Consider the following 25,980-nt stretch of genomic DNA (forward strand, 5'->3'; position numbering starts at 1 on the left):
CTGCTGAGCCATCTAGGTGACGTTGCTCATGCCATACGAGAATCCTCCTCATGTCAGAGTGTGATAGAGGGTAGAGCAGTCGTCCTAATAAGCAAGTAATAGATTGCCCAGCCGGAGACACGGGGCAGCGCACCAGTGTCATTAGCCAAGGGGATGACAAGGAAAAGGTAGCCAGCTAGGCTCTAGCGCCCGGCTTTGTGCACGACGAGAGATGGTTGGACCTAGATATCTTCACCTCAGTGCCTTTAGTACAGGGGGCGACATCATGCATTGTGTTGTGCTGTAAAAAGCGGGACTTGAGTGGTATTGTTGTTTCTGCGGGGCTGCTTCAAATCTGTAAGGCAAAGATTGGCTGGCAATAAATCTGTGTAAGTATCCCGCAAGCCTCTCTCTCGGAGGGTTTACTCTTTTTTTTTTCTCCCCTCGCTATGACTTCTCAGTTGGGATAGCTGTAGCAGTGATACAGCAGTAGAATGCCCAGAGGTGTACAGGCTTATGCCATATAAAACATCCACTGTATATACACAGCCTCCCTTCCCGGGCTGGTATGCCCTGCTTGGTTTAGGCAAAAATTGTAGGTCAGTGCAGTTTGGATTCCCTTCAATTTGTCGACACTACCATGAGATGGACTGGTTCTCTTACAAGTATAACCTCTTTGGATCCAGTCTTTGGGATTCATATTTGCAGTAGCTAACAAGCAGAATAAGGTAGGGTATGATCATGTGTATCACAAATTGCTTATACTAGTGGAAATGGTACATGTATTATCTTCATGTTTTGAGTCTAGGCACAAAGTATAAAACAAAAATTAATGTTTTTGTTGTAAAGTGAAGTAAAGGCAAGTTTATACCTACATGTACATGTACAATAGGATATTCCAAGTATGAAATTCATTTATGTTTTTCAAGTCAAATCATATGTTTTAATACTACTTAATTTAGTGGAAGTGAATGTTGCAACCCAATATTTTCTGAGTATTTCTAATTCCTATCCCAAAATATGTAAATTGGTATCTTTTAGAGACTATAAACATGATAAATCATTACATTAGAACATTGTTAAAGTTAAAGAGCATGCAGAGTTAGTGATGCATGTTTATATGAGGGCCAATCCATCAGCCTTTATTATTAATGCATTCTGCGTATTTTACATTTGTATGCATTTTCTAATGAGATTTGAATGTTTATCGCTTATCATACATCCTTCAGATAATTATATAGAATAAGAGATGAATTAAGTTTGTAAGATATGGTAGATGAATACAGTGATCACATCAAATGTTTTTATTCAGCGATTATTATTAAGTGAGAAATAGCTTGTTAAGGCTTATACAGCAAAGCATGAAATTGCTTTGTTGTTTCAAATTGCTTTAATTTTTTTCTATAAAGTAGAAATTTCCAAATTTGAATGTAATACAACTTGTTTTCATTCATAATCATCTCTAAGGAGGAACATACTAATGCTATAAATGGATGAGATACCACCGGTACATCTGTGTAGGTGTATCATGACCTCCAAGTAATGAGATCTTGATAGCTTTCTTGAGGTGCCCAGAGGAATTCCATTTTAGAGATGACTAGCTCACAACTCGGTTACTAGGCCTGTCTTCATCAGACTGAAGTTTCAAAACAGTACATTATTTTGTGGTTTTAAGAAATTAGCACAATGTCAAATAACCCACTATTTGTGTAATGAAGACGGAAATAGTGAAGTATTTGATCTGGAAAATTCCCCCAAAGCTTTGTCTACAAAGTAGTTTGTGAAATAGTGCGCTAATTTCTATTAGCACGCTAATTTGTGAATTAGCACACCATTTGGGTTGTGTCTCCATCACCGCGAAATTTTCTTGATCCCATCATTATTTGGAACCCATGCACTACGTAGAGTTCTGTGGCTAAGCCAAGTAATGATGCAAAGTACAATTGTACTTCTGCTTCATTTTTGGGCTAATTTCGTAATGTGTTCTGTTTTCAAGCTAATGAAGATGTACATTTGTAATATCGGACCATTATCCCAAACTACAAAATAGCCCGCTAGTTTGAACTTCAGTCTGATGAAGACACACAACTACTGTAAATTGAACTGCTATTTTCTGATTGTTTTCGTGTGTAGACTACAGTCATTCAAAATAACCTTCTCTTTGTTTAGGAGCAAATGTAGTAGACGTCTTTAGTCCCATGTATATTTATAATGAAGGAAGCAGAATGTCTCCCTGATCATGACTTGAATTGTTTTTAATGTGAACCCAGCTGTGACTCACCTGATTTTTGCCTTTGACCCCACCCACCCGCCTCCAGCCATAGCTCAACTCGGTTGTCATGGGCAACACACAGAGTGGCGATCCTGAGTATGAGCTCATTTATCAGATCCTTAAAGTTCGTGAGCAGGTACAAGAAATCACATTATCAGTGTATCCGTCATTTCCCAAGCTGCATCTAATCCCACACATATACTAATGGGTCGTATCGAAACAAGAAGATGCAATCTAGTGGATTACAGGAAGTTGAAACATTATAAAAACAAAACAAGTCTCAAAATGCTTCTCTCTTTCAATCATTTCAAATAAGACATTAATGAATATTTATGGCCAGTTAAATGATCAGTGTAAATTGTCATTTTTGTGTCTTTGTGTAGTTGGTTATGATGTGTTTGGAATGAATGAAATTCAGATGACTGTCAATTTAAGTTACACATCAATGTGTCATAAATGAAATCTTAAAGCTACATTGTACTCTAAACTTCCAACTCAAAAGTTTTCATTCATTGCTGTCTCCATCATTAAACACATCTGTCCTTAGTCAAAAAAAAAGAAAGAAAAAGAAAACCAAACACTCTAAAAATTCCGAGTGGAATACTGCTGTTTAGGGCCACATGTGGTTTACGGGTTCATAGACGACTTGGAAAATCCCACGCCACATATTGTAGTTGCCACTGCAGAGCAAAATTTGTTGGCAAAACCCTCCTGTGTCTTCTTGTTCAGATTTGGACCATGAGCAAAATTTACTCGTTATATACTACCATCCACTGTACTGATAATGGCAGTGTTATGTGATTGTTTTGTGAACGAGTAGAGGAATGAAGTATGGAATGCTGACTGTGAATGATGAGTTTGTTTTTCCCAATGGTTTTGTCCTTGTCTTCCGTCTCCTGTAGTCTGTCTCGTTCATGGGAAAGAAGGAAAGCAAAGAGCCGCAGTATAGCGTGTTTTATCAGGTATAACGAAAGAAGTTGCAGTGATTTAGAAGCAGACATGTCTTGGTACCCTTTGGGTGTAATGGTAACCTCTCTCCTTTCGCCAGTGAAAGTCATTACTCTGTGAAGAATCGTACTTGGAAAATTGTTTTGTCATGATGATACAGGATGATACAGGATGCTACTTTTCATTTGAAATGCTGGTGGTAAAGGCGTGTAGCTCAAGCTGTAAATGCTGTATCTTTGGGGTGTGTGTGTGTGTAGGGATTGAGCTTTGCTATACCTTCTTTCTTTGTAATTTGTAGAGAATTAAGTTATTGTTAATGAGATCTTCGTGTGCCATATATTGAATCTACAATGTATGTGGAATTAATGTTTGAATGTTTGGGAATCAGTTGGGTAATTACATGTACGTGATGCATATGTAGCTTAAGTTTTAGATAAGCTCTGAAAGGATTTGTGAAAGTGTTTGCTGCATTAGTCCTGCACTTTGTCTTTCTCTCCCCATCCCTCTCTCAACCTTTCTCTCTGTCTCTTACTTTTTCATTTGTAACTTTTTCTTTCTGCTCAAAAGGAATTTTGAGAGATGACCAGCAAATTTCTAATAAGCCTCATTTCAATTGCCTACTACTACATGTATATTAGCACTCACTATAAGTATGAAACAAATCAATCCAAAAAAAAAAAAGTTATATGATAACAGAAGGAGGGGGAGGGGGGTTAAGCTTTATGCCGCTTGTGAGTTCAAAGGTCAAAGAAGAAAGCATTAACACAGGAGGAAGACAGCTGCTCGTAGGTTCAGTTATGCTGGGTAAAGATTTCAATTTATCTTTTTAGAGTGCCTCTTTCCTTTTCCATCATACTGACATTAACAAGCTTTGGAGATAGAAAATTGGACACTGCTTTCCATCACAAGAGAGCAGTAAAGCTGCCTTGTTTAACCACAGTCAATCAAGTGGTGAATATTTATGGGGATTAACAATTCCCTGTGCAAGGGAACAAATGTGTTGGCCATTCAACCTATGGTAGAGGGAGAATTAGCTCTTGATTAAAAGGCATTGAGCCATGTCTCCCTTTAAAACAAAATCACTCATGTATGCATCAGGTTTGAAGAGGTAGAAAGTTAGTAGACAAAGAAATTTGGGAAATGTATATCAGCAAAATAAAAACATTCAGTGTCTACAGTGTGAGTTATTTCATGAGTGTATGAATTTTGTCTTCATACCAGGTCACTTTAAGCTTCTTCTTTCTAGTAATTGATAAAGGTCTAAATTGATGCAAAGATAGCAAATTTGATGGTACATGTACACTTGCAGATATTGTGTAGTTGCATGGAAGAGGAAAACATATAATTCACTGTCTTCAGGTACAGGCCTTTAGTATTTTTTATGGATGGGAGAGGATTAGTAGAAGAAGATCAAGGTGACCAGCAGGGAAGAAAAATAAGATTTGTTCATAAGAGAGGGTTTTGAACCACTTCTAGGTTTGATGTCATTATAATGTAGCATTGTATTCAAGCCACAGGAGACTCCCCTCCCCCCCCCCCAAAAAAAAAAGAAAAAAAAAGAATGAAGAAAGAAAGAAAACCCATGTTTTTGAGAAGGGGGAGATCAAAGGGGGCATTACCTGACACACAATCTGAAGCAATACTGTGCTATTTCAAGTGTTGCAGTATAATTGCATGGCCATTGAAAAGTGAAATGCACCTTTAATTCAAGTATCAGCTATGCAGGCACCTGTACCTTAAAGGACAAGTTCACCTTAATAAACATAAGGATTGAGAGAATGTAGCAATATTAGTAGAACACATCATTGAAAGTTTGAGGAAAATCAGACAATCCGTTCAAAAGTTATGAATTTTTGAAGTTTTTTTGCAGTAACCGCTGGATGAGAAGACTACTGCAGTGTATGAATAACTGAGATGTCACATGCGTACAACAATATAAGGAAAATATAAAGAGAATTTCACAAAATTCCATCTTTTGAAAAAAGTACACATTCCCCTGACTCGTTACCGACAAATGTTATGGGTAATATTATTCCCCCTGCCTTTAGAAAGAGGCAAGTCAAGTGCTCTTTTATTATGCGAGAAAAATGAAAATATGTTGAATTTTCTTTTACATTTTCTTTATACTGTTGTACGCATATGACTCACAAGCTTTAGTAGTCTCCTCATCCAGCGGTTCCAACACAAAAATTTTAAAAATTCATAACTTTTGCATCGATTGTCCAATTTTCCTCAAACTTTCACTGATGTGTTCTACTAATATTGTTGCATTCTCTCAATCCTTATGTGTATGAAGGTGAACTTGTCCTTTAAGGACAAGGTGACCTCTTATGTGTCATAAAGGTACATATTATGTACAATGTACACTAACATTTCCTCCTTGAAAGGTAGTCTAAGTTTCAGAGTTTATAGTCAGACTGAATTTACTTTAACATATAAGATTGAAAGGGAGCCAGAAGGACTGCATATATGCATGGGAATATGTCTTCTTCTTCTTCTTCTTCTTCTCCTTCTCGTTCTTTTTCTTCTTCTTTTTTTAGGAATATACGAGGAAAAAGTAGAATTTAAGGATTTTTCTGCATGATAAGTTTACCCTCTTGCAAGTTTCATGAGCATGCACAGGTGATGTTTTCATGGTTCTACAGTAGTTTCCGTGAAATGAAGGGGACTTTACAGCAACTTAGTGGTGGAAAATGGCTGAAATTGTGCATGTACATGTAAGTGTGATCAGTATGGTTGATAGTGAAGATACAGTAGTTTTATATTATAAGCTGTGGTTTATTCAAATTAGTTTGGTTTGATGTGCTGCATGCTTGAGGCTGAAAGAATGGCATGGCGTGCGAGGGGACGCTTGGAGGACGTGTGGTGTTTGGCTTTTGGTTTACATGAAGCTGGGATTACTGGATTCATGCTTGATATTCAAAAGAAAAACAACTGCAAAAGTTGTTTTTGTTATAAGATATAAGATCGGGTGCAACTTTGCATATCAGCTGTTAGCTACCTCGATCATAACTTCTTCATGGTAGATGGTCTCATCATGGCATGTATCCTGATATACTGTAGGGCGGAGAACCATGCTCACTATGAAAATGTGGTTTTAGCACAACTTTGACATTAGTTTAATATTAGTCGTCATGGTTTCTGGTGCTCAATCTGGTTGTGATTCTTTCTTGTACTGTATTGATGTAGGAATCTGCTCGATGAATTTCCTTTCAATGCAGCGGGCAACAGCCGTGTCTGTTGCGACCAGCATGTTGGTTTGCTGTGGATTGCATGAAGTCAGGGTTCAATAAACACTGTCTGAAAACCGTCAGCTGAATATTGGCAAACATTCTCACTCCTTGTTTTCTCTCCTGTCTGTGTAGCTGTGTCTGTCAAGGACATGTCTTTGTGTGTTTTTTCATCCATTCTCTGTCATTTTTTCATCATTTTTCTTAATGCGTTCTATACTCAATTCTGAAATCCCCTTTCGACGTAATACACAGACCACCAGGTTCCCACATTGGGAACAGTTTAATCTTACTTTTGCCCAAGGGAATGAAATTTGAGATTCATTCATTTCCTTTTATGTCACGTCAGTTATATTAAAATTGATTTTCCCCATATTCATGCAGGACACATTATTAAGAGATATCATAGAACAAATATTTATCGGTCATTTTCTACCACATTCTTTGTCTTTCTCCATTTCTCTCATGGTGAAACTACGTTGAGTCAATGGGGTGATACTGACTATATATTCACAATGGATTTCCACACAGGTCAGTTTCACTGATGGCTTTAAGTCATTAGACATTACAGATTTTTTTCTTTTTGTTGCTTTTTTTGCCTTACCAGTTCTCCACTAGTGATCAGTTAGCTATCTCAGTTTAATTGACCACTTTGTTTTGCTCTTGTGGAACACTTTTGATTTTTCCTGTCATTGCACAGTCTTGCTGCTCAAGTCACTGTTTTCTTGAACTACCTTTTTGATACATAGCAAGCCTTATACCCCTATCAGGTAATCGTGGATGCGGATAATAGGAGCACTAAGTCGTAAAATTTTGATTACATGAACGGGAGAGGAGTAAAAAAGTGGGCATTATTTTGATGCTGCTATTATCCACATTATTGCAGCATGAGGAGTTGATCGAGAATACATGAACGCGTTTCACGACTTATGCGGACTAACATTCCACAGTTCGGTCAAAGGTCACTCGATTTCCCGCACAACCGCTGATTGACGTGAGTATATATCACCGGAAACATTACGTTATTATAGAGGCGTGCGCAGTAACCATGACAAATACTCCCGTCTTTCGCACCGTTATATGAACGGGCGCTCGTAAAAGTAGTGCGCACTTCATGGGATATATGAACGCGATTTTGATTACTTCATCCGCATTATTTGGATGCGGATAATTGAACCACGATTACCTGAAAGGCGTATAAGATCTGCAACGCAAACGCTGTAGATGACGTGGCCTCCCGGGTTGAACAATGGAAACAGCTGTCTTGTACATGTGCAGAACACTATTTTTAGCCTAACAATATTGTCTATATAGCGTTTGCGTTGCATATCTAAAACTTGCCAATAACTTGTAGCTATTTCATTTTTTTTTTGGGGGGGGGGGTGAGGATGCAACTCTGCATTGTCACAAGCATAAAAATGGAATAATGTAGATTTTTTTTTTGCTAGATGTGCTTACCATACAATAGATCCATCTGCACTGTATCTAGTAAGCAGTAGCTACGTGATGGGTTGGTGATAGTTTTTGGTTACTACGACGTGTTCTGTTTGTTTTTTATTTGTATTGTGTTTGTTTGCCTTTTACTCTTCTCAGTCCTAAGTCCTGTATGAAGTGTAATAATGACAGCCACATGTATGTGAGCTTCCTGGTTTGAGCATCTTACAATGCTCATGCACTCCTGCCTTTTCATTTTCTCTCTAGTGCATTGTAGTGAAAGGGTTGACCTGGTAACGAGACTTTTCTAAGGTTGTCTCTTTGTGGTTGTCTGTTTCTTTGGCTGTCTATCTGTCTGTTCCGTGTAGTTGCTTAGCTTGATAGGGACCAGCTTCAGGTATCATTATGAAAATGAATGAATGCATATTTTTCTAATTACAAAATTGTATGGGCAAACGTGCCGAAGATAAATTTCTGGAAAACCCAGAAGCATGTCGAAATGAAGAAGAACAAGAAGAAGAAGAAGAAGAAGAAAAAAGATACCTGTCTGGGTGTCAAGTCTACTCAGAAACAAGAAATATTTGTATTTAAGAACATTTATTGTCAAGAGACCAGATGGAATATCTGGAGGGTTAAAGATGAAAGGTCAAAGGTGAAAGGTCACTGTGAAATTCACCTGCTTCATGAAGAATATTAAGCATAGATCAGAAATATTAGTGTGAGAGTGTGTGAGGAACATGTAAAAGGATGGATGTCCAATGTGCAATATCAAATTTCTCAAGTTGTAGCATGTAGGGCTGCCCATTAACCCATTATTTTGGGCCAGAGAGTCGTATGTGCAGGATCTTGTCTTTCATGTTTTGGGATGATACTGAACATACATTGTACTCTGTATTTGGAAGTCATTGAGCATTTGTTTCATGGATTGACCTGATGAATGGCAGTGAAATCATCAATTTATTTCTCACCGCTGAATGTGAGATTTAATGTGATGAAGATTTTGATATGTTCTGGTGATATTGCCTCTTTACTCTGCACCTGACGAGAAGACATTTGAAGCCAGGGTCATACCTGAAGCATGATCATTTTTTTTTCACCGCTTATTTTGCAGTTTTCAAACCTGAAGCTAATGTACAGTATTCATCTCAAGAAGACATACAAAATTGTAGAATATATTGACTGGTCAGCTGCTGTCTCCACGAACTTTGGGTGCTAATGGTTGCCAGGCTCATGATTATTCCAGTCCTCAGTGTCTATTTGTTTTGTTTTGTTTTGTTTCTGTAGTTCACAATTTATGTGATTTTTCTGCTTGCTAATTCTTAGCATTTCCCATTTTCTCATAGTTATTTTTACATCTGTAAGATGTGCCCTTAGGGGCATTTTACTACAAAGTTTGTGAAAGTATTTCTAGGCAAACTGACTTGAATTTGTAGAGCAAGTTCGTCATGGTAACTTCAATGCATCTTCTATTGATCTTTTTTTATATGATTGTATATTCCACTGCCTACATTTACCTACATGTGCATCATTGTTGTTATTATAGTCATAACTTCATTGCATGAAATCCTAGACATTTCATAATTGGTGATTGTGCATGAAATATCTAACCCCAATTTGCTAGTATGCTTAACTGCTAATATTGTGTTTATGCACACATATGTAATGCTGCATGATTCTTTTCGTATTACGTTTTCACTGTCAAATGTTTCATTTTCCCTTTATTTACAAATGTATTTCAAGTCTGTCATTAGTTTAGCATTGGAAATCATCTCTGTCATTATATGTTCATGCTGGACTATTGTATTATTTCCATCTGTGCTTTCAGTTTGCTTTTTATGTTGGTTTTCACAAATATTTTCAGTATTCTATGTTATTCCCTTTGTATATAAAGCATATACTCTGCAAATACATATAAAAATGAATGTGACTACATATTTCGAAGAATTTTATAGTTAATTTTGCATAAAGGCCAAATATATTGACTATGCAGCCTTAATGTATCCAACCAGGGTATTTAATGTCATACTCATATATTCATCATTCACCTTATCTCTTTATGAAGTTTATCGAATCATCGTCACAGCATAGAATTATAGTCACTTATTCATGCCCAGAACCTACTTCCAGATATATACATTAATCTCAATTAATTCATGCAGTCAGCCAATTTCATTTATGTTAATAATTTCATCCAGAGCCTCAGGAAGAAAAAGAAACTGATTCTGATATTCCCAATCAAATGAGCTGCATTTTATACTCTGCTATATTCTCACACAAAGGACGGATCCATCTGCCCACAAAGTCTTCCAAGCTTAGTACTGTACCGAGGGATAGAGAAAGATTCATCCATCATGCTAAATTGAGCTTAGCAGCAGGGAAAAAAACAAAACAGAACCAAGCACAGAAAATGGAAAACAGAAAACCAGAAACCGAACCTTTAATATAATGCCGTATAGTCTCATCTAACAGTTCATGCTGATCGCTTTAATATACCATACTCAGTAATCTTTATACTGATGAAATGAGAGATTATGGCACCAATGGACATTATAAAGGATAGTGATATTGTAGACATTGCAGGTGCAGACTTGAATCCAGACTAGTTTATGGCTGTCAAAGCAAATGATGTTGACAGTGTTAGCCTACCTTACAAGCCATGGAGCATTTTATTTTCCCTCATTCCACACAGCTTTCCCTTGTGTTCTGTAAAGAAATTCAATCGTGACATAAATGATTCAGATGTTGATATGGCAATAATGCCCTGTGTCATGATTTGGATCAAACAACCAAGACTGCAAAACTAGACAAATTAGGTAGAATAAACTTGACTTGAGACTTCAGGAAAAGGAGGCCTACAGCCTGTAAACCAGGCTAGCTCTATCCTGTGTGTAACGGAGCAAAACACATGCACGGTTTGAATGGGAATATCAGTGCAGGGGTGTTTGTTTGTGTGTGTCTGTTTGTCAAGGCCAAATATGCTCATACAAACTGATGTGGACACATTTTGTTTATCTGCCTTTGATCGAACCGAGACCATGGAATGTGTGAGGCTCTGGCAGTAAAGAGAAAATTCATTCCTTCCCCACCTCCCCCCCCCCCCCCCCCCCCCCCCCTTGAACCAATTATTATGATGCTCCAATTTTAACCACACAAGGTGTATTGCCCTTTGGGAAGAAGATTAAACTTGAACAAGATGACCTTTCATTCTCCCAGCTATCACTTATGACAAATTCTGGGTACAAGAAAGAACATGGTAGTCTGTTCACTGCATATGTTAAAGGAATGCTATATTTTTGGTTGAGACCTAGCTTCAGGTTTCTAACATTTTTGGTGCTGAGACAATGAGAAACATGTTATGAAATATGAAGGAGCATATAATTCTATGAGGAAATCAAAGTTTATTTGATAAAAATTGGTTTTGAAATGGCTGAGATATGTCCAAATCCAAATGATCCTAATAAAAGGTGGGACCCACCTTTTGCTAGGATTGCTTTCATTGTTTTACTTTGTTTTTGGATATATCTCAGCCATTTCAAAACCAATTTTCCTCAAATAAACTTTGAAATCCTCTTAGAATTGTATGCTTTGTAACATTTCATAAGTGGTCTCTTAGTATCTCACCAAAAAAAAAAGAGTTTAAAGTTCAGTCCTCATCTCCACCAATAGATACCATCCCTTTTTTATTGCAAGAATTTTGCATGATTGTAAACATACAACTTCAGTTTTTATTTTTTCCCTGAAAGTGAAAATCTGTTCCTTTGATGGAGAATTCAAATTTGATAAAGCCCCCATGTTTGTCAACAAGTCTGAAAAAGTTCCCAACCCACAAAAACAATTTTATATGGCTTCTAAAAAAGCAGTTCATATCTCTTGTCTGTGTATTGTCAAAAGGATAGTATTCAAATGACACCTAAAGAAAATTTAAAGATGGTTTGAATTGTTTTGATACTTTAATAAATAAGTGAATTATGAATTTCCTTCCATTTACAATACAGTTTCATTAAATGACACAAACCTACTTATTTCCCCCTTAAAAACTAGATTTCAAAAAATGCTTCGTCCATTTGTCATTAGATTATTATGGCCTTGAAAAATTCTCATGAAGAATGTAAATGGTACGAAGGAAAGAAAGAACATAGATTTGAAATGTGTGTGTGTGTGTGTGTGTGTGTGTGTGTGTTAATCCCCCATCATTTATTCATTGGGCCTTATCTCTATTTCATCCTTTTTTGTTACTCATGTATTTGTTTGTTCATGTGTTTGTGTGCGGGCATCATCAGGCTAAGAACGAGCATACTTCGGTGTTGGACAAAGAGGTTGAGTCCGTCGTCATGGAGCTGCAGGATGAGCTGATCTCTGTCCGGTTAAAAGAGGCGGAGTCAGCCGAAACGCTTAAGGTTCTAAACAGCAAGATAGATGGGCTCGAAAAGGTACACACATCGATGAAAGAGAACATGAAGTATATGGAGGAACTACAATTGACCAATATCAGATCTATAAAGACGTTTGAGTCTGAGTGATATTACAACAGCAATAACATGTTCTCTAATGCCACTGTATTTGCACCAATCTGTATTTGGAAAAAAAGAAGAAGTTACATTTACATTAAAGTATGCGATGATTGTAATGTGCACTGCTTTTTAAGTTTGATTTTTGTCACCATTGATCCTCTTTCCCCCCTCAGAATGTAATCATCATTATTTATATATTTCATTCTCTCTTATTCCGATGCCTATTAGTCACAATAAGCACCAGTTTGCTTCATCACATGCCATTGATTTTCACTTCAGGGTTCTTTATGAGAGATGATGATTATTTTATAACCCTTTTTCTAATATTTTCTTTTGCATGTATCATACATTAACATAATCTTATTTTTTTGGCTTTAAAAAGATAGCTTGAGAGAAACTAATTGATGACTCTTTAACAATGCTGATGCTGCAAAAATCTATGTTTTTGACAGCTAACATGTACAGATTTTTTTTTTTCAGTTCAAATGTGTACAAGAAATGTACAATTATGTAATTGTGATGAGGGAAAGTCAGGTCATTAAATTAATATGAAAATTTATATTGTGTAAGTTATAACTTGCAATGCCTTGAATTGTTTATGGAGTGTTGGCACATATGACAATATTTCATTAAGTTCATTCACTGGGAGTTTGATATTGTCCATCTGTTGAATTTCCTTCCAAACCATCAGTCCCAGAGAAAATAAAACAGTCAGTGATGTTAAGTAAGATATATGTTTTATGGAATTTCTGAGAAAAAGAAATATATATATATTTCATTCCAAGCACCAACCCATATGCCAGCTACATTGCTACATGATATGTATATTCAACATGATTGTTGTGTGGCTAAAGGTACCAGGGTTCAACATTCATCGAGCAAACATAGCCCCTTTATGTTTCTTGCCATTTTTAAATTCACATATTGCACCTTAATTGACTTATGAACAAAATTGTTACATGTGTCTAATGACTGAAACACTACCATTAAACCAGCAAAGCAGACTATTACATTGAAAACTACTGTGTGATGGCATAGATACTGTATGCACATAAAACTTGTCCAGTATCATTTTTGTTATATAACCACTTTTTCAAAGACATGTATTGCACTCTCACAAAAATCCTGCTTGTGCCACTGACCAGGATGAAATATGAGCTTATAAAATTTTTACAGAGATTTATTTGGCATTGCTACTTTCAGAGCACTATAAAAGTACATTTGTATGTAAACATACAGTATGTATGTATTCCAAAGAAACCAATATTTTTTTTTTCACAGCATTTCTGTCTATTTAATTCTAAATTTTTGTTGAAATATATGAATGAAAAAGGATGATCTTGTTTTAGTAGACCCATTATCTGATGAAAATCTGATCTAAACAAGACATAAAGGGAATTATGGAAATACTTTACATACTGGCAACCCAAACCGATGACTGATGATAACACAATTAAATTTTGTAGATGTTGTGAATCCAGCTTAAATTATGTACATGTAGTCTTACTACTCTGCCATGAGTTGTAGAATGCCAAAGTCAATGCAGTTGCAAGGTGTATGATAATCATGATGTTTGTAAAACAACATTTCAGTTTAATAGAAGTACATCAATTTGATAGAATGTTTACTGTTTTTCCTGTGTTGTTTGATATTCTATGGATGTTTGTCTCTTATTAACTATCCCATCATCCATCTGGTGCTCCAGATCAACAAGAAGCTACGGAAGGAGCCGGGGCATTCCGTCGCGGCGCTACAGGATGAGTTGATTGCCGTCAAGCTGCGGGAGGCGGAGGCCAACCTCTCACTGAAAGAACTCAGGGAAAAGGTCAATGATCTTGAGACTCACTGGCAGGTGAGAGGGCTTGTTAACATGTCAAACGTTACTTTGGAATTTTTAGCTCATATGACTTTAAGACCCCGTTTACAGTGCAGGGCTGGGCCGAGCCCGGGCTGAGCCCAGGCTGAGCCCGGCCTCAATTGCGGTACTCGGCCCCGCAATTCTGTCCGTTTACAGTGGAGCGCTTAGCCCGGGCGTTTAATTCAAACCTTTCAAGATTTTGTCATAGTGGCGCTCTGCTTTTAAACAAACTATTATTACTGGGAGCACGCAGGTCGCAATTTGGTTCTACATTTGGCCCAGTTTGCGTTAACAGTGAGAAAAGGCCAGGCTGAGCCCGGGTCGAGCCTGGGCCGAGACTACCTCCAGAACTTTGACAAATGCGCAGCCGTTTTCGGTACTGCATTTGACCTTTTGCGCGTTTACAGTGAAAGGAAGGCCGGGCTCGGCCTGGGCCGAGCCCGGCCTTTTCACTCACTGTAAACGGGGTCTTAGACCTTTGGTTTATGGCCTTCAGTTTATTCATTAGAGTCAGGTGAGGTACACTTTGTATTTTGTGATTGTCTATTGTCCATTATTGGACATGACTTAATATCTTTTCTTCGTTTAAATGTTTTCCATAGAAGTACAGCTGAAATGCATCATCCAATTGTTGTGGTTCAAGGGGGGAGGGAATGAGGGTTGTTGCTAGTTCTGAGGATCATGGCCATGAAGATGGAGGGCAAACAATAGGCCCGAATTGCAAAAAAAAACAAAAACGTCCTTTCTGCAACCAGAGTTGAGCTGATAGAGCGAACTTTTAGCTGTATGAAAGTATGTTGTTTATGGGTGACGAATTTCGTTTAAGAGTTGATTGCGGATAATCCAAGGTTCTTCCTAGATGGTCTGATGAAGGGGTTAGATACTTTTAGACTGGTGCAAAAAACAAAGCACCACTTTTTCTTCCCTTCTTTAATGTACATGTAACTTATTAAAGTACGTCGTAGATGCAAGAGGATAAAGAGTTGCTTATGTTGAATTCAAAAGCAGACTCTACACCGATGCATTCCACATTCATTTTGTGTTAAGAAAATTTGAAATAAAAATGAAACAAACACAGATTCAGCCTGTGGGCATCAACAGGAATGTATTTTGACCAGCATGCACCAAATGGCATCCAGGAACCATGCTGGGATTTCTTTGTGTTACTAATCTGCATCAATTCAAGTGCCAGGCAGCTGTTAGGATGGAAAGAGGTCACTTTGCTCGGACAAGTTGATATATTTCACATTTTACTTTTAGCTTTGGTTACAGAGCTATGGGTGCAGGGCATCTCAAGCATCACATAGTGCTGTTTGTGTATTAATGTACTGGGAATGTATAAATTGAATTTCACATACAATTGTATTATAACATTTCAGTTTATGATCATCTGGTGTTTCTTAAATAGCATGAGTAATTGTGTTGTTCACTCACCCAGCCAGGCAACTGTGCATGCAGAAGTCAAAGAAAATAAAGGAATTCGAAGAAAATAGTAATCCTGGAGATTTGGATGCATACGAAAGTCATACTATTTGTAATTACATGTGTACTGATATTATATCTCCTGAGATGAAATACTTTATTACTTCATTGTAAAGGTGTACACAAGATCGTACTAATGAAAATAATACTATTTGTATTACTGTTACCAGTGTTTCTTGCTGCCTCTGTTTCTTCTTTATAATAATGATAAGAATAAAAATAATAATGAATCAAAGTTATTTTATGATGTTATGGATATAATCAACAGCCACCATTATACAAGTGTATCTACAATGTCAATGATAGCAATAAAAGTGAAAAGTATTTGCAATGTAATAGTGATATTCTTAAATGTATTTCATCATTATCATTATACACATTTGTATGTGTAGTTACTGTTGTTGATGTTATCAGTACTATCTTTATAATCATTACTGAATTTGATCATGTTGATCTCCAACTTCCGCTATAAGTTTAGTTGTCATTGTGGTGTATGTGTATCGCTCATACCGAAATGACAGAGGCACTTGGAGAAGACACTGGGCAAACAGAAAGGGACCAACAACCGACCAACCGTTCAGCAAATCACTGAGGAGCTCATGTCGGTGCGGCTGCGAGAGGCGGACACAGCGGCCGACCTCAAGGAGACGCAGCAGCGGGTGATGGAGCTCCAGACACAGGTATGGCCCAGGTCACTGGGGAGATGGCAGTGGGGCATTGACACAAAATTTGTCTGGGCTCTTCATGTGCGGTATTCGAGTTTGCCAGTCTTTCCTAACGATGTAGTGAAGATCATTCACAAAGACAGGATGATGGCATCTTTAGAACAGGCTGAAAAAGTTTTTCTTTGTATCAAAATGCAACCACCTACAGCCATGCGATAAAATCGTCTTCCTCTAACAAAGTCTTTTCTAACACTATTCTCTATTCACATTCAGTGCAGCAGAGAAAGTCATTTTCTTCACATGGAATGAAAAGAAAAAAGAAGAAGAAAGAACACATTTATTTATTCATTTGATTTGTCTTAACTACAAATGTAAACATTGTGGTGTTTGACTATCTGCAGTAATGTTCAGATACAGTGCCGACCGCGGGAAACGTCACGCAAACCCCTAGGGCAAATGCGGGAAGCCCTTTCGTCCGGGCGTACTAGTTTATACGCGGGCGTTTGGACGCGTACAGACGAGGGAAGTCGCCCGCACTTTCACGCTCGTCTAAACACCCGCATTTGCCCGAGCGCTCCAGCGCGGAATTAATGATATGAAAATCAAACTCTCCCGTCAACCATCGGCTACATGAAGGAAATTAGCTGAAATCGATCCGCGAAAATCTTCTGAAAAGTATCAGTAATTTGCCGGATGTTTGCTTTTACGTTCGAAAGTAAAATAATAACCATGACATTCAGCTCCCGAATATGCTAAAGCAAATGTCGAATGATCCCTTTGACGTTTGGAAATGAATAACAATAATACTCCGTACGATGATTAAATAAATGTCGCATGTTTGCTTTTACTTTCGGAAGTAAATAGCAATAACATTCATCTCCGGAAGATGCTAAAATAAATGTCGGATCTTTGCTTTGACGTTCGGAAATGAATAACAATAATATTCAACTCTGTACGATGATAAAAATAAATGCCGGATGTTTGCTTTTACGTTCAAAAGTAAATAACAATAACATTCAGCTCCGGAAGATGCTAAAATAAATGTCGAATGATCCCTTTGATGTTCGGAAATTAATAACACTAATATTCAACTCCGTATGATTATTAAACAGATGTCGGGTGTTTGCTTTTACTTTCGAAAGTAAATAGCAATAACATTTGGCTCCGGAAGATGCCCAAAAAATGGCAGATGATTGCTTTTTACGTTTGGAAGTGAATAGCAGTAACAGTCTGCTCCATATAATAAAATAAATGTCGGATATTTGCTATTACATTTCGAAATGAAGAACAGTAACATTCAGCTGCGTTTGATGGTAAAGTAAATGTCTGATGTCTGCCTTGACGTTCAAAATGAAAAACAGTAACATTCGGCTCCGTACGATGCTAAAATGATTGTCGGATGTTTGCTTTTAAATTTGGAAATGAATAACGGTAATGTTCTGCTCCGAACGATGCTAAAATAAATAACAGATTGTTGCTTTTACATTTGGAAATGATTAACGGTATTAATCGGCTCAGTTAGATGCTAAAATAAATAGCGGATGTTTGTTTTCACGTTTGGAAATGAAAAAGGATATCATTCAGCTCCGTAAGATGCTAAAATGAATGTCGGTTGTTTGCTTTAACATTTGAAAATGATTAACGGTAACATTCGGCTCCGTAAGGTGTCAAAATACTAGTAAATGTTGGATGATTGCTTTTACGATCAGAAATGAATAACGGTAACTTTAGCCTCTTTACAATGCTAAAACAAATGTCGGATAAATCAGATAATTTTGCTTAACATTCGACGTCGTGCGATCAGTACTGCGTGCGATACCAAGTTGATTGCATAAACCTTCGACACTTCGTTGCTGCTCAATTTTATTTGATCTCGACATTATGGACGCTATACCTATTTGATTTAATTGTCCTTATTTTATCAACCTTCGACATCAGCCGCTACTTTATAGTTTTCTCGATCACTGACGTCGGACGGTATGACCTAATCAACTTTGGTCATTGGTCGCTATTTAATAATTTCATCAACCTTACACATCGGTAGCTATTATTCCGATGTTCGTTATTCCGAAGGCTCTCTAGTCCGAAGATTCGTTATTCAGAAGGTATATTGTTCCGTTAATTTCATTTTCGGATTCATGAATCTTCGGAATAACGAACCTTCGGAATAACGCCACAAACGTTCGAATTAACGAACCTGTAGGTTTAGGGAATTTGTGTGTATCGAATTTAACGACCCTTCGGAATTACAAACCTTCGGAATATTACGAACAGCACCCATCCGATTATCAACCTTCGACATCGATCGCTGCTTACTGATTTTATCAACCTTCGACGTCGACCGTAAATAACGTATTTGATTGACACTTTCGACGTCGATCGCTGCACATTAGATTGGCAAACCGTCGAAGTGTCGATTGCTGCCTATTTATTTACTGGTTCCCCAATATCTGACTTAGTTACTGATTTAATCTACCTTCAACATCGGTCGGTCATTATATTGTAAGTGGCCACTTATTGTCTCGAGCTTGATATTTCCCAATGGCGTCCACGTCCACACACACACACACACACACAAAAGAAAAAGATCTGAGTCTTAAAGGTCTAACGAGGCGTGAAAGTCTTTGTGTGATGCTTTTAATTGTGTCATTCACAATAGTGTCACGGTCCCTAAGATGGATGAAAGAGGCGCAGATCTTAAGAAGCCACTTGAGTTGAAGTTTAACACCGTCTGTCTATTCTTAAAGTACACGATTTGTAGGGAAAAAAGAAAAAGACAAAGAGAGGGAGAAAACAAAGAAAACGTAGGAGAGAGAGAAGGGTATGGCGAAACCACCAGAGTGGCATTATGTAATCAACAAAGCTGCGTTTAACCATGGAGCTACTAACAGAATAGCTCCATGGTTTAACTTTACTCGAGTCCCCGAGAAGTGGTACTACACGTGCATGCATAATGTTTATCTTGGATACATGTACTGTAGGTACCCTTCTCTCCTTTCATGATAAATTGTTTATACGTATCACATAACTATATCAATGCATGTTTACGTCGCAATTTGTCCAATCGGGGTTTTCCCTCTTTAAGGAGTGCTTGCTTTCCAAGAAAAAAAAAGGATGAAATGATTATGAGCAAAACTGAATGCATTTAAGCAGCGGAATCGCGCTACATCAATAGCACTCCAAAATCTTCGAGTGATCCCGGAGGTCACTCCGAGTGAAAATGAACATTTTCACTCAAAATTCACTCCAATTTCACTCTAAATTGACTCCGTTTTAAATGTATCCACCCCTTCAAGTGTGAATGTTTTCATTTTTTTTTAAGAGAGAGAGAGAGAGAGAGAGTAGGCCTACTGTGCATTGGAATACGAATCTCTGCTGTGCAGCGATATTATGATCGCTATAAAAAAGCAAAGCACGTGCTTGCCCTGCCAGCAGTGAGTGCGCCATGTGGTTCCAACATACTCATCTTGTGTGCCCAGCGTGTTTTTATCACAGAACTCTTGTGTGTAGAGTTCTGTCGTTTTTACGTTATGGTCAATTCATGACGTGTGAGTGCTTCGACTTGAGGCCTGTGAGATTGACAGGTGCCGTTTACAAGAATAAAAACTGTCAGTAGTGACTATCAATCCCAGAATCAGTTGCTATAGTAATCAGACTAATTACTTAAGTGTAGAGTTACATGTAGTTATGTATTTCGAATGACAATGCGCACATCCCCTTTATCATCACACTTTTGATACGGCGGACAGAAGGCCGTTAAATTTCATTGCTCTCAATGATTCGATACAATCATAGCTTTTAAAAGGTCCAATTAAACAAATCGGATATGAAATCACGGTTACAGCTCGTTATTCCGAAGGTTCGTTAGTAAGGTTCTTTAGTCCGAAGGTTTGTTAATCCGAAAATGAAATAAGGTTCGTTATTCCGAAGGTTCGTTAATCCGAAAATGAAACAAAGCTCGACTTACTTCGAAGGTTCGTTACGGACCCTATATCATTTCGGATCCTATATCATTTCGGATCAACGAACCTTCGAGATAACGAACCCTATTTCATTTTCGGATTAACGAACCTTCGGAATGACGAACCCTATGTCATTTTTGGATTAACGAACCTTCGAAATAACGCCGCAAATGTTCGAATTAACGAACCTTTTTTCGTTTTCGGATTAACGAACCTCTATGGTTTAGGGAATTTGTGTGTTTCGGATAAACGAACCTTCGGAATAACGAACCTTCGGAATAACGAACAGCACCCGAAATCACACGTCTTTATCTTGTTAAGATATAAGACAAAAAAAAAGGTCTTTATATGGCAGTGTCAAACATTCTTTACGAGACGCTGTTGCCCCGATTTCGTTGCTGTTCCCACGGCCCTCAGTTCATGAACTTGCGATGTTTCTTTATTGCGTGTGTTTCTAGCTTGTATTTGGCACTCACGGAATGAATGCGCGTACAGTATGGTAGGCTACATACTCGTGCTCTTGTTGTTGCTGAACATTTCCCCTTCACAGTGATTGTGTGGCATGATCGTTGAGTATGTTCAGATGGTGTTAGTGCGTTGATTAAAATGTTACCACAATAGATGCACGTGTGCTATAACAACGATCTGAGGTCTTTGCTCCGCGCTGCTTTCTTGTTTACAAACATTGAATCTTGGTGAACTTAATTCACTATCGTCCCCATGCTAACATGCAAAAGAAGAAAACGCTTTTGTTCTTGTTTATGTGTACCATGCAGTGAACAGAAGGTAGACCTGTAAACTGTGCCGCTAGGCCCTAGCTGTAGTTTGCACTTTGACGGATTGTCACTGCTCGTCTACTATTCGAAGCGAAATGAAAATCAAACTAGAGATCTCGTGCTGTATACTTTCTCGTACTGTGCACTATATACCATATTTAAAATGCAATTTGTGGTAGTACTTGTCAACGCTGTGTTTTTGGCTCAAACTTTTCTCTCTCAAACTTACTTGGTTACGCAGGGGCGGATCCAGGGAGGACCGCAACCGGCGCCCGCCCCCCCCCCCCTTTATTTATATTTTTTTTTGTTGAAACAAAAGAAATGTAAAAAAAAAAATGGGGGAGGGGTGCGTGCGCCCCCTTTAATTTTGTAAACGCGCCCCCACTTTACGGAATTCCTGGATCCGCCCCTGTTACGGGATAATACCTATCAGAATCTTCATGTAGTATTTCTTGTGATTTTGGTGCAAGCTGCATGGCAGTATTGATTTTGAGACACTTCTATGGTCCGTCAGCACCTGATTCTCTTTATGTGACGATGTGCACGTGAAAAGCATTCAAACTTTCCCATGTTTTTGCTCTTGCATTAAAGGCGTATTAATTCACCACGTACATGAAACAAAACCCCCATAGTTCTGAAATGTGAGTTATAGGGATAGAAACAACCGCTGGAAAAAAAAAAATTGAATCCGTATGATCGAAAATACAGTACACAATGTGAACGGTTACAGTTCGCTATTCCGAAGGTTCGTTAATCCGAAAATATGAGGTTTGTAACTTGTTATTCCAAAGGTTCATTTATCAAAAAAAAATGAAATAAGGTTCGTTATGCCGAAGGTTCGTTAATCCGAAAATGAAACAAAGGTCCTAATTCCGAAGGTTCTTTACAATCTATAAGAGAAATACTGATATCTCCTTATATTCTAGGCTTTATTACAAAAAAAAAAAAAAAATATGTAGGATGCTTTGCACAACGGACCTATTATGCATCACATGTGATATCTAAAACATCTTTTAAATCACTGCTCCCAAAGGTAAACATATGACCTTTGTGTATCTACTCGTTTGTGTGTATGTGTGTGCGTGTGGGGGGGGGGGGGGGGATAGTTTCCTTCTTCTTTTTTGTTAGAGTTTATCTTAGTTGATCTTGATACAGTGTACCTCTTTCGGTGCGCCCTTTCTCTTGTTACGTCACTTCATCTGTTTCTACATTTTGAAGCAAAGTAATTTGTTCAAGCATTGTGTATGTCCTCGTAACCGTAATGTGTCATTTTGCGGCGATGAGTTGGTTCTAGTAGGCCCTATTATCGCTGAGATGTAATTTTTGTAATAACGTGTAGAGAATAACAGATTTTTGTTTCTGAACGAAAGGAAAATGACGGAATTGTTTTGATAACCAATGTGGATGACGTGTTGAGAATTCTGATTCCTGTTTCAGAACGAAAGGAAAATGACAGAATTATTATTTTGATAACCAATGTGGATGACTACCTTCTATAAGTGATTTTGGTGTGAAAAGAGAGTTTGCTCAAAGAAACGCTTCTCATGAATGGTCAACGAAACAAAATACATCATACAATGCAACGTGACTCGCGTGCATTTAGCAAACGAAATGTCTAGACCTCCTTTAAGTTCAAGTAAAATGCATAAAACACAGAATAAGAAAGCAGACAAACTAACAAATACGGAATTAATGACCGCAGACGTAACGTAGGAAAACCTGACACCTATGCTTGAAGAAATTCCCAAAAAAGCAGAGCGCAAGATAAAAGAATATAATATGTGCGTAGTCCATACAGGTCGTGATGCGCTCGGTCGAAATGCGTATGTCGCAGTAAACGAAATTTTAGGCATGTCTACACATGTATATATAAATACTTGAATTCTACATACATTGTATAGTTTTATCTTTACAATAATATATAAAACAACCCCTTTCCGCATCCCTAGAAGTCATAAAAGAAAAAAAAAAAGAAAATCGCCCTTAAAGTTCAGGTTATGTTCAAGCTCACAACCCGTTCCCCCCCCCCCCCCCCATGATGCAACAGTCCTGCTTAGCGACGGCGTTAACGCTTCATCGCACACACATAAATGGCGACAGCTTGGGTGTGTGAGAAAATTCATTCTTAAATGGATGCACCCCCATGGCACTCAGGATTATCACTGACCCTCCTATGCCTTTTGTCTATCCACCCTCCTGCTTTAATCCCCCTCCCTTCACCTGTTGGCCTCCTTGCCCATGACCTCCCATCCTCTCCTTTTGTTTTCTTTGTTCCGTGTCCCTAGCCTGTCCCTGACTGTTCGTGTTGTGTGAACTTCTTTATAATGTGATTGCTTTCCCTGCCTGATTATCATTTTGCCTCTGACGAATATTCTTCTGGAATCAAAAGCTCAGGCCCCTTTAGAGTATAGACTCCATTTTACTCCTTTGGCACGCCACTGATATTCGATAAGCAGTTTTCAGCATTTTTGTGTTTGTTTGTTTTTGTTTTTGTTTTGTTTTGTTTGTTTTGTTTTGTTTTTGCTACAGATAATTAGTCAATCACAAGACAGATATAATTCGATTCTAACCAATACCAAAATACGGTTGCCTGAATGTAAACTTTGGTGTGTTTGTGTGTGTGTCGGCTGCAGTGTAGTTTGAAACAACAGAAACAGAAAAAAGAAAGAGGCACGCAATGTGTGCTATATACGAAAAGCCTCATTTACCGAGAAAGTTGATCGCTTCCATTCTCCTCCCATGTTGTTGTCAATGGAAGCTAAAGAGAATGCTTTTAGCAAGTATACCAGTACCTAAAGAGGACCTGAGGAACCCGTTGTTTTGAATGCTGTGCTCGGTACGAATTCAAAACGCAGTCGAAGTTATCAGAATGCCATTATAATAGAACTGATAGCTCTATAGAAAACTTGTTTAGGTCAGTAAAGGTTGCCGTAATGCAATCTTTGTGGAATTGACTCATTACATCTGAACATTTTGAAAAACGTGTAGAGTACTTTCGTTTTGCATATAAATGTTAAGAAATAGTTTGAACTATGAAAATAAAAAAGTATGGTTACTTCAACGATGTTGAATAGTTCGATTAGCCGTGATGCATAAAGTGAATTCATGAATTCATCTGACTAATCCTTACCGATTGATGATCACTTCTATAAGCCAACAGTTAAGCTGAACTGCTTTGGAGTGATAAGACGCCAACTAACGAACAAAATGCCACATAATCGCGCGATTTTCAAACATTTTTGTGAGCGTCACCCGACCAATTTCAAGTGACGAATGTAACACTATTATATTACTGTATAATAGCAGACTGCTTTACAATTTGTAAATATTACGATCAACTGTTAATAAAAAAATAAATAAAACGATGAGGCAAAGATGAGGCAAAGTACGGGTAATTGCGAAAGGGTGTATTCCCCCCTTTTCTAGACAGGTAAACGATGAAAACTTGGTACATGTTGTATGCTATTATAATTATTATAAAATCCTGTAGCCAGAACTGATTTTACGATCATCTTTAACCTTTCAGAAAGTTCCAGTTTTCAACTTAAATAGTAGCGATAGCTTGTAAGAGTAAATTAGCATCCCTCTGACTATTTTTGGTCAATATGCATACTCTTAACCCTATTCTAACTGGGGGGGGGGGGGGGGGGGGTCAAATTGACCCCCCCCCCCACGTTTCGCGCCACGATTCTGCAACGCGCAAAGATTTTGCCGCGTCGTTTCACAACTTTTTTCATTGAAGTCTTCCGCATATTTTGAGACCAAATTTGCGACGTCTGAGTACACCGTTCTGAAGTTACGTAATGTTATGCAAATGCATGTCAACCGGAAAACAGCTCAAATTCATGATATCGTGTGCAAATTGAATGCATAATTATTATTGTGTTTTTTTGGTTAAATTTATATAAATTAGAGTATTTCATCTTTGAACCATTGAAATTAATCAATTCTAGTGTAGATAAGCCTGAAAAAGTGCCTGCAACAAATTTTGAAAAACAACAGAAAACAAAAGGTCGAAAAAACAATAAAATACATAAGAAATTAACAAAACAATAAAAAACAAAAGAAATTGATTTTGATTGTGCTTTATTTTTAAATGAAAATTGGTTTATATGTCTTGAGGAATTTTGACACAAAAATTTAGCAATACTTCAGTCTTTTTTATGGAGTTATAGGTGAAAATATGATTTCATGCACAACTTTGCATAATCAATTTATTAAAAATAGAAAGGCAATATTTTTCTATTGTATGACCATGTAATCTTGTAGTTGACATCCAGCTCTATCTTCAGGAAAAATTTCGCAGCGATCGCGCGATCGGTGGCCGAGATCTGAAGGGGGGGGGGGGGGGGGGGTCACCCCCAGTAAAAACTCCTCCCAGTTAGAATAGGGTTAAGCCAACTGGACAGAGCGATCAATGGGCGCGATTATCACCACGCGTGGTTAACCTAAACAATGCTCGGCCGGCTTGTTCGGTTTCAGTGTTGTTTTTTGTTTCTATTTCCCCCTTTTAAAAACGAAGGTTCCTTAGTCCAGCCATTGTTTTCGCTTCCTGCTCAAGACATTGAACAGTTCAGCAAAGCTGAAGTTTAGATCACTAAACGGCGACATGAACTCATGATGATAATAGGACTTAGATCACAGCCGAAAGTGCGCTCCTTCATTACTCTAGAATGAGAAAGAATACCCTGTCTGTGTTCAAAGTTGGGTTACGGACGATGAAAAAAAAAGGTTTGAATCATGAATTGTCGGATGACGTCGACAGGTTGATGATATAAATATTAGCGTATCATGGGAAAGATTAAGTAATGATGAGCCCAATGATATCGCAGGGCTCCAAACTAATTTTTATTTTTTGACCAC

At 37.9% G+C, this 25,980-nt stretch overlaps 1 protein-coding gene across 1 annotated transcript in view; it reads left to right on the forward strand.

Annotated features, from left to right (window-relative positions):
- Nucleotides 1-25,980, forward strand: part of LOC139720691 (ecotropic viral integration site 5 protein homolog) — a 123,974-nt gene that overhangs the window by 53,603 nt on the left and 44,391 nt on the right. Inside the window, exons 13-15 of the mRNA XM_071632046.1 lie at nt 12,144-12,293; nt 14,080-14,226; nt 16,236-16,394. Of these exons, the coding sequence (XP_071488147.1) occupies nt 12,144-12,293; nt 14,080-14,226; nt 16,236-16,394 (456 nt within the window). The remainder of the gene's footprint in view (nt 1-12,143; nt 12,294-14,079; nt 14,227-16,235; nt 16,395-25,980) is intronic.

Source organism: Diadema antillarum, unplaced genomic scaffold (assembly GCF_040938485.1).
Source record: "Diadema antillarum isolate AM-2024a unplaced genomic scaffold, OU_Dant_1.0 scf00000131, whole genome shotgun sequence".
In the NCBI taxonomy this organism is placed as follows: Eukaryota; Metazoa; Echinodermata; class Echinoidea; order Diadematoida; family Diadematidae; genus Diadema; species Diadema antillarum.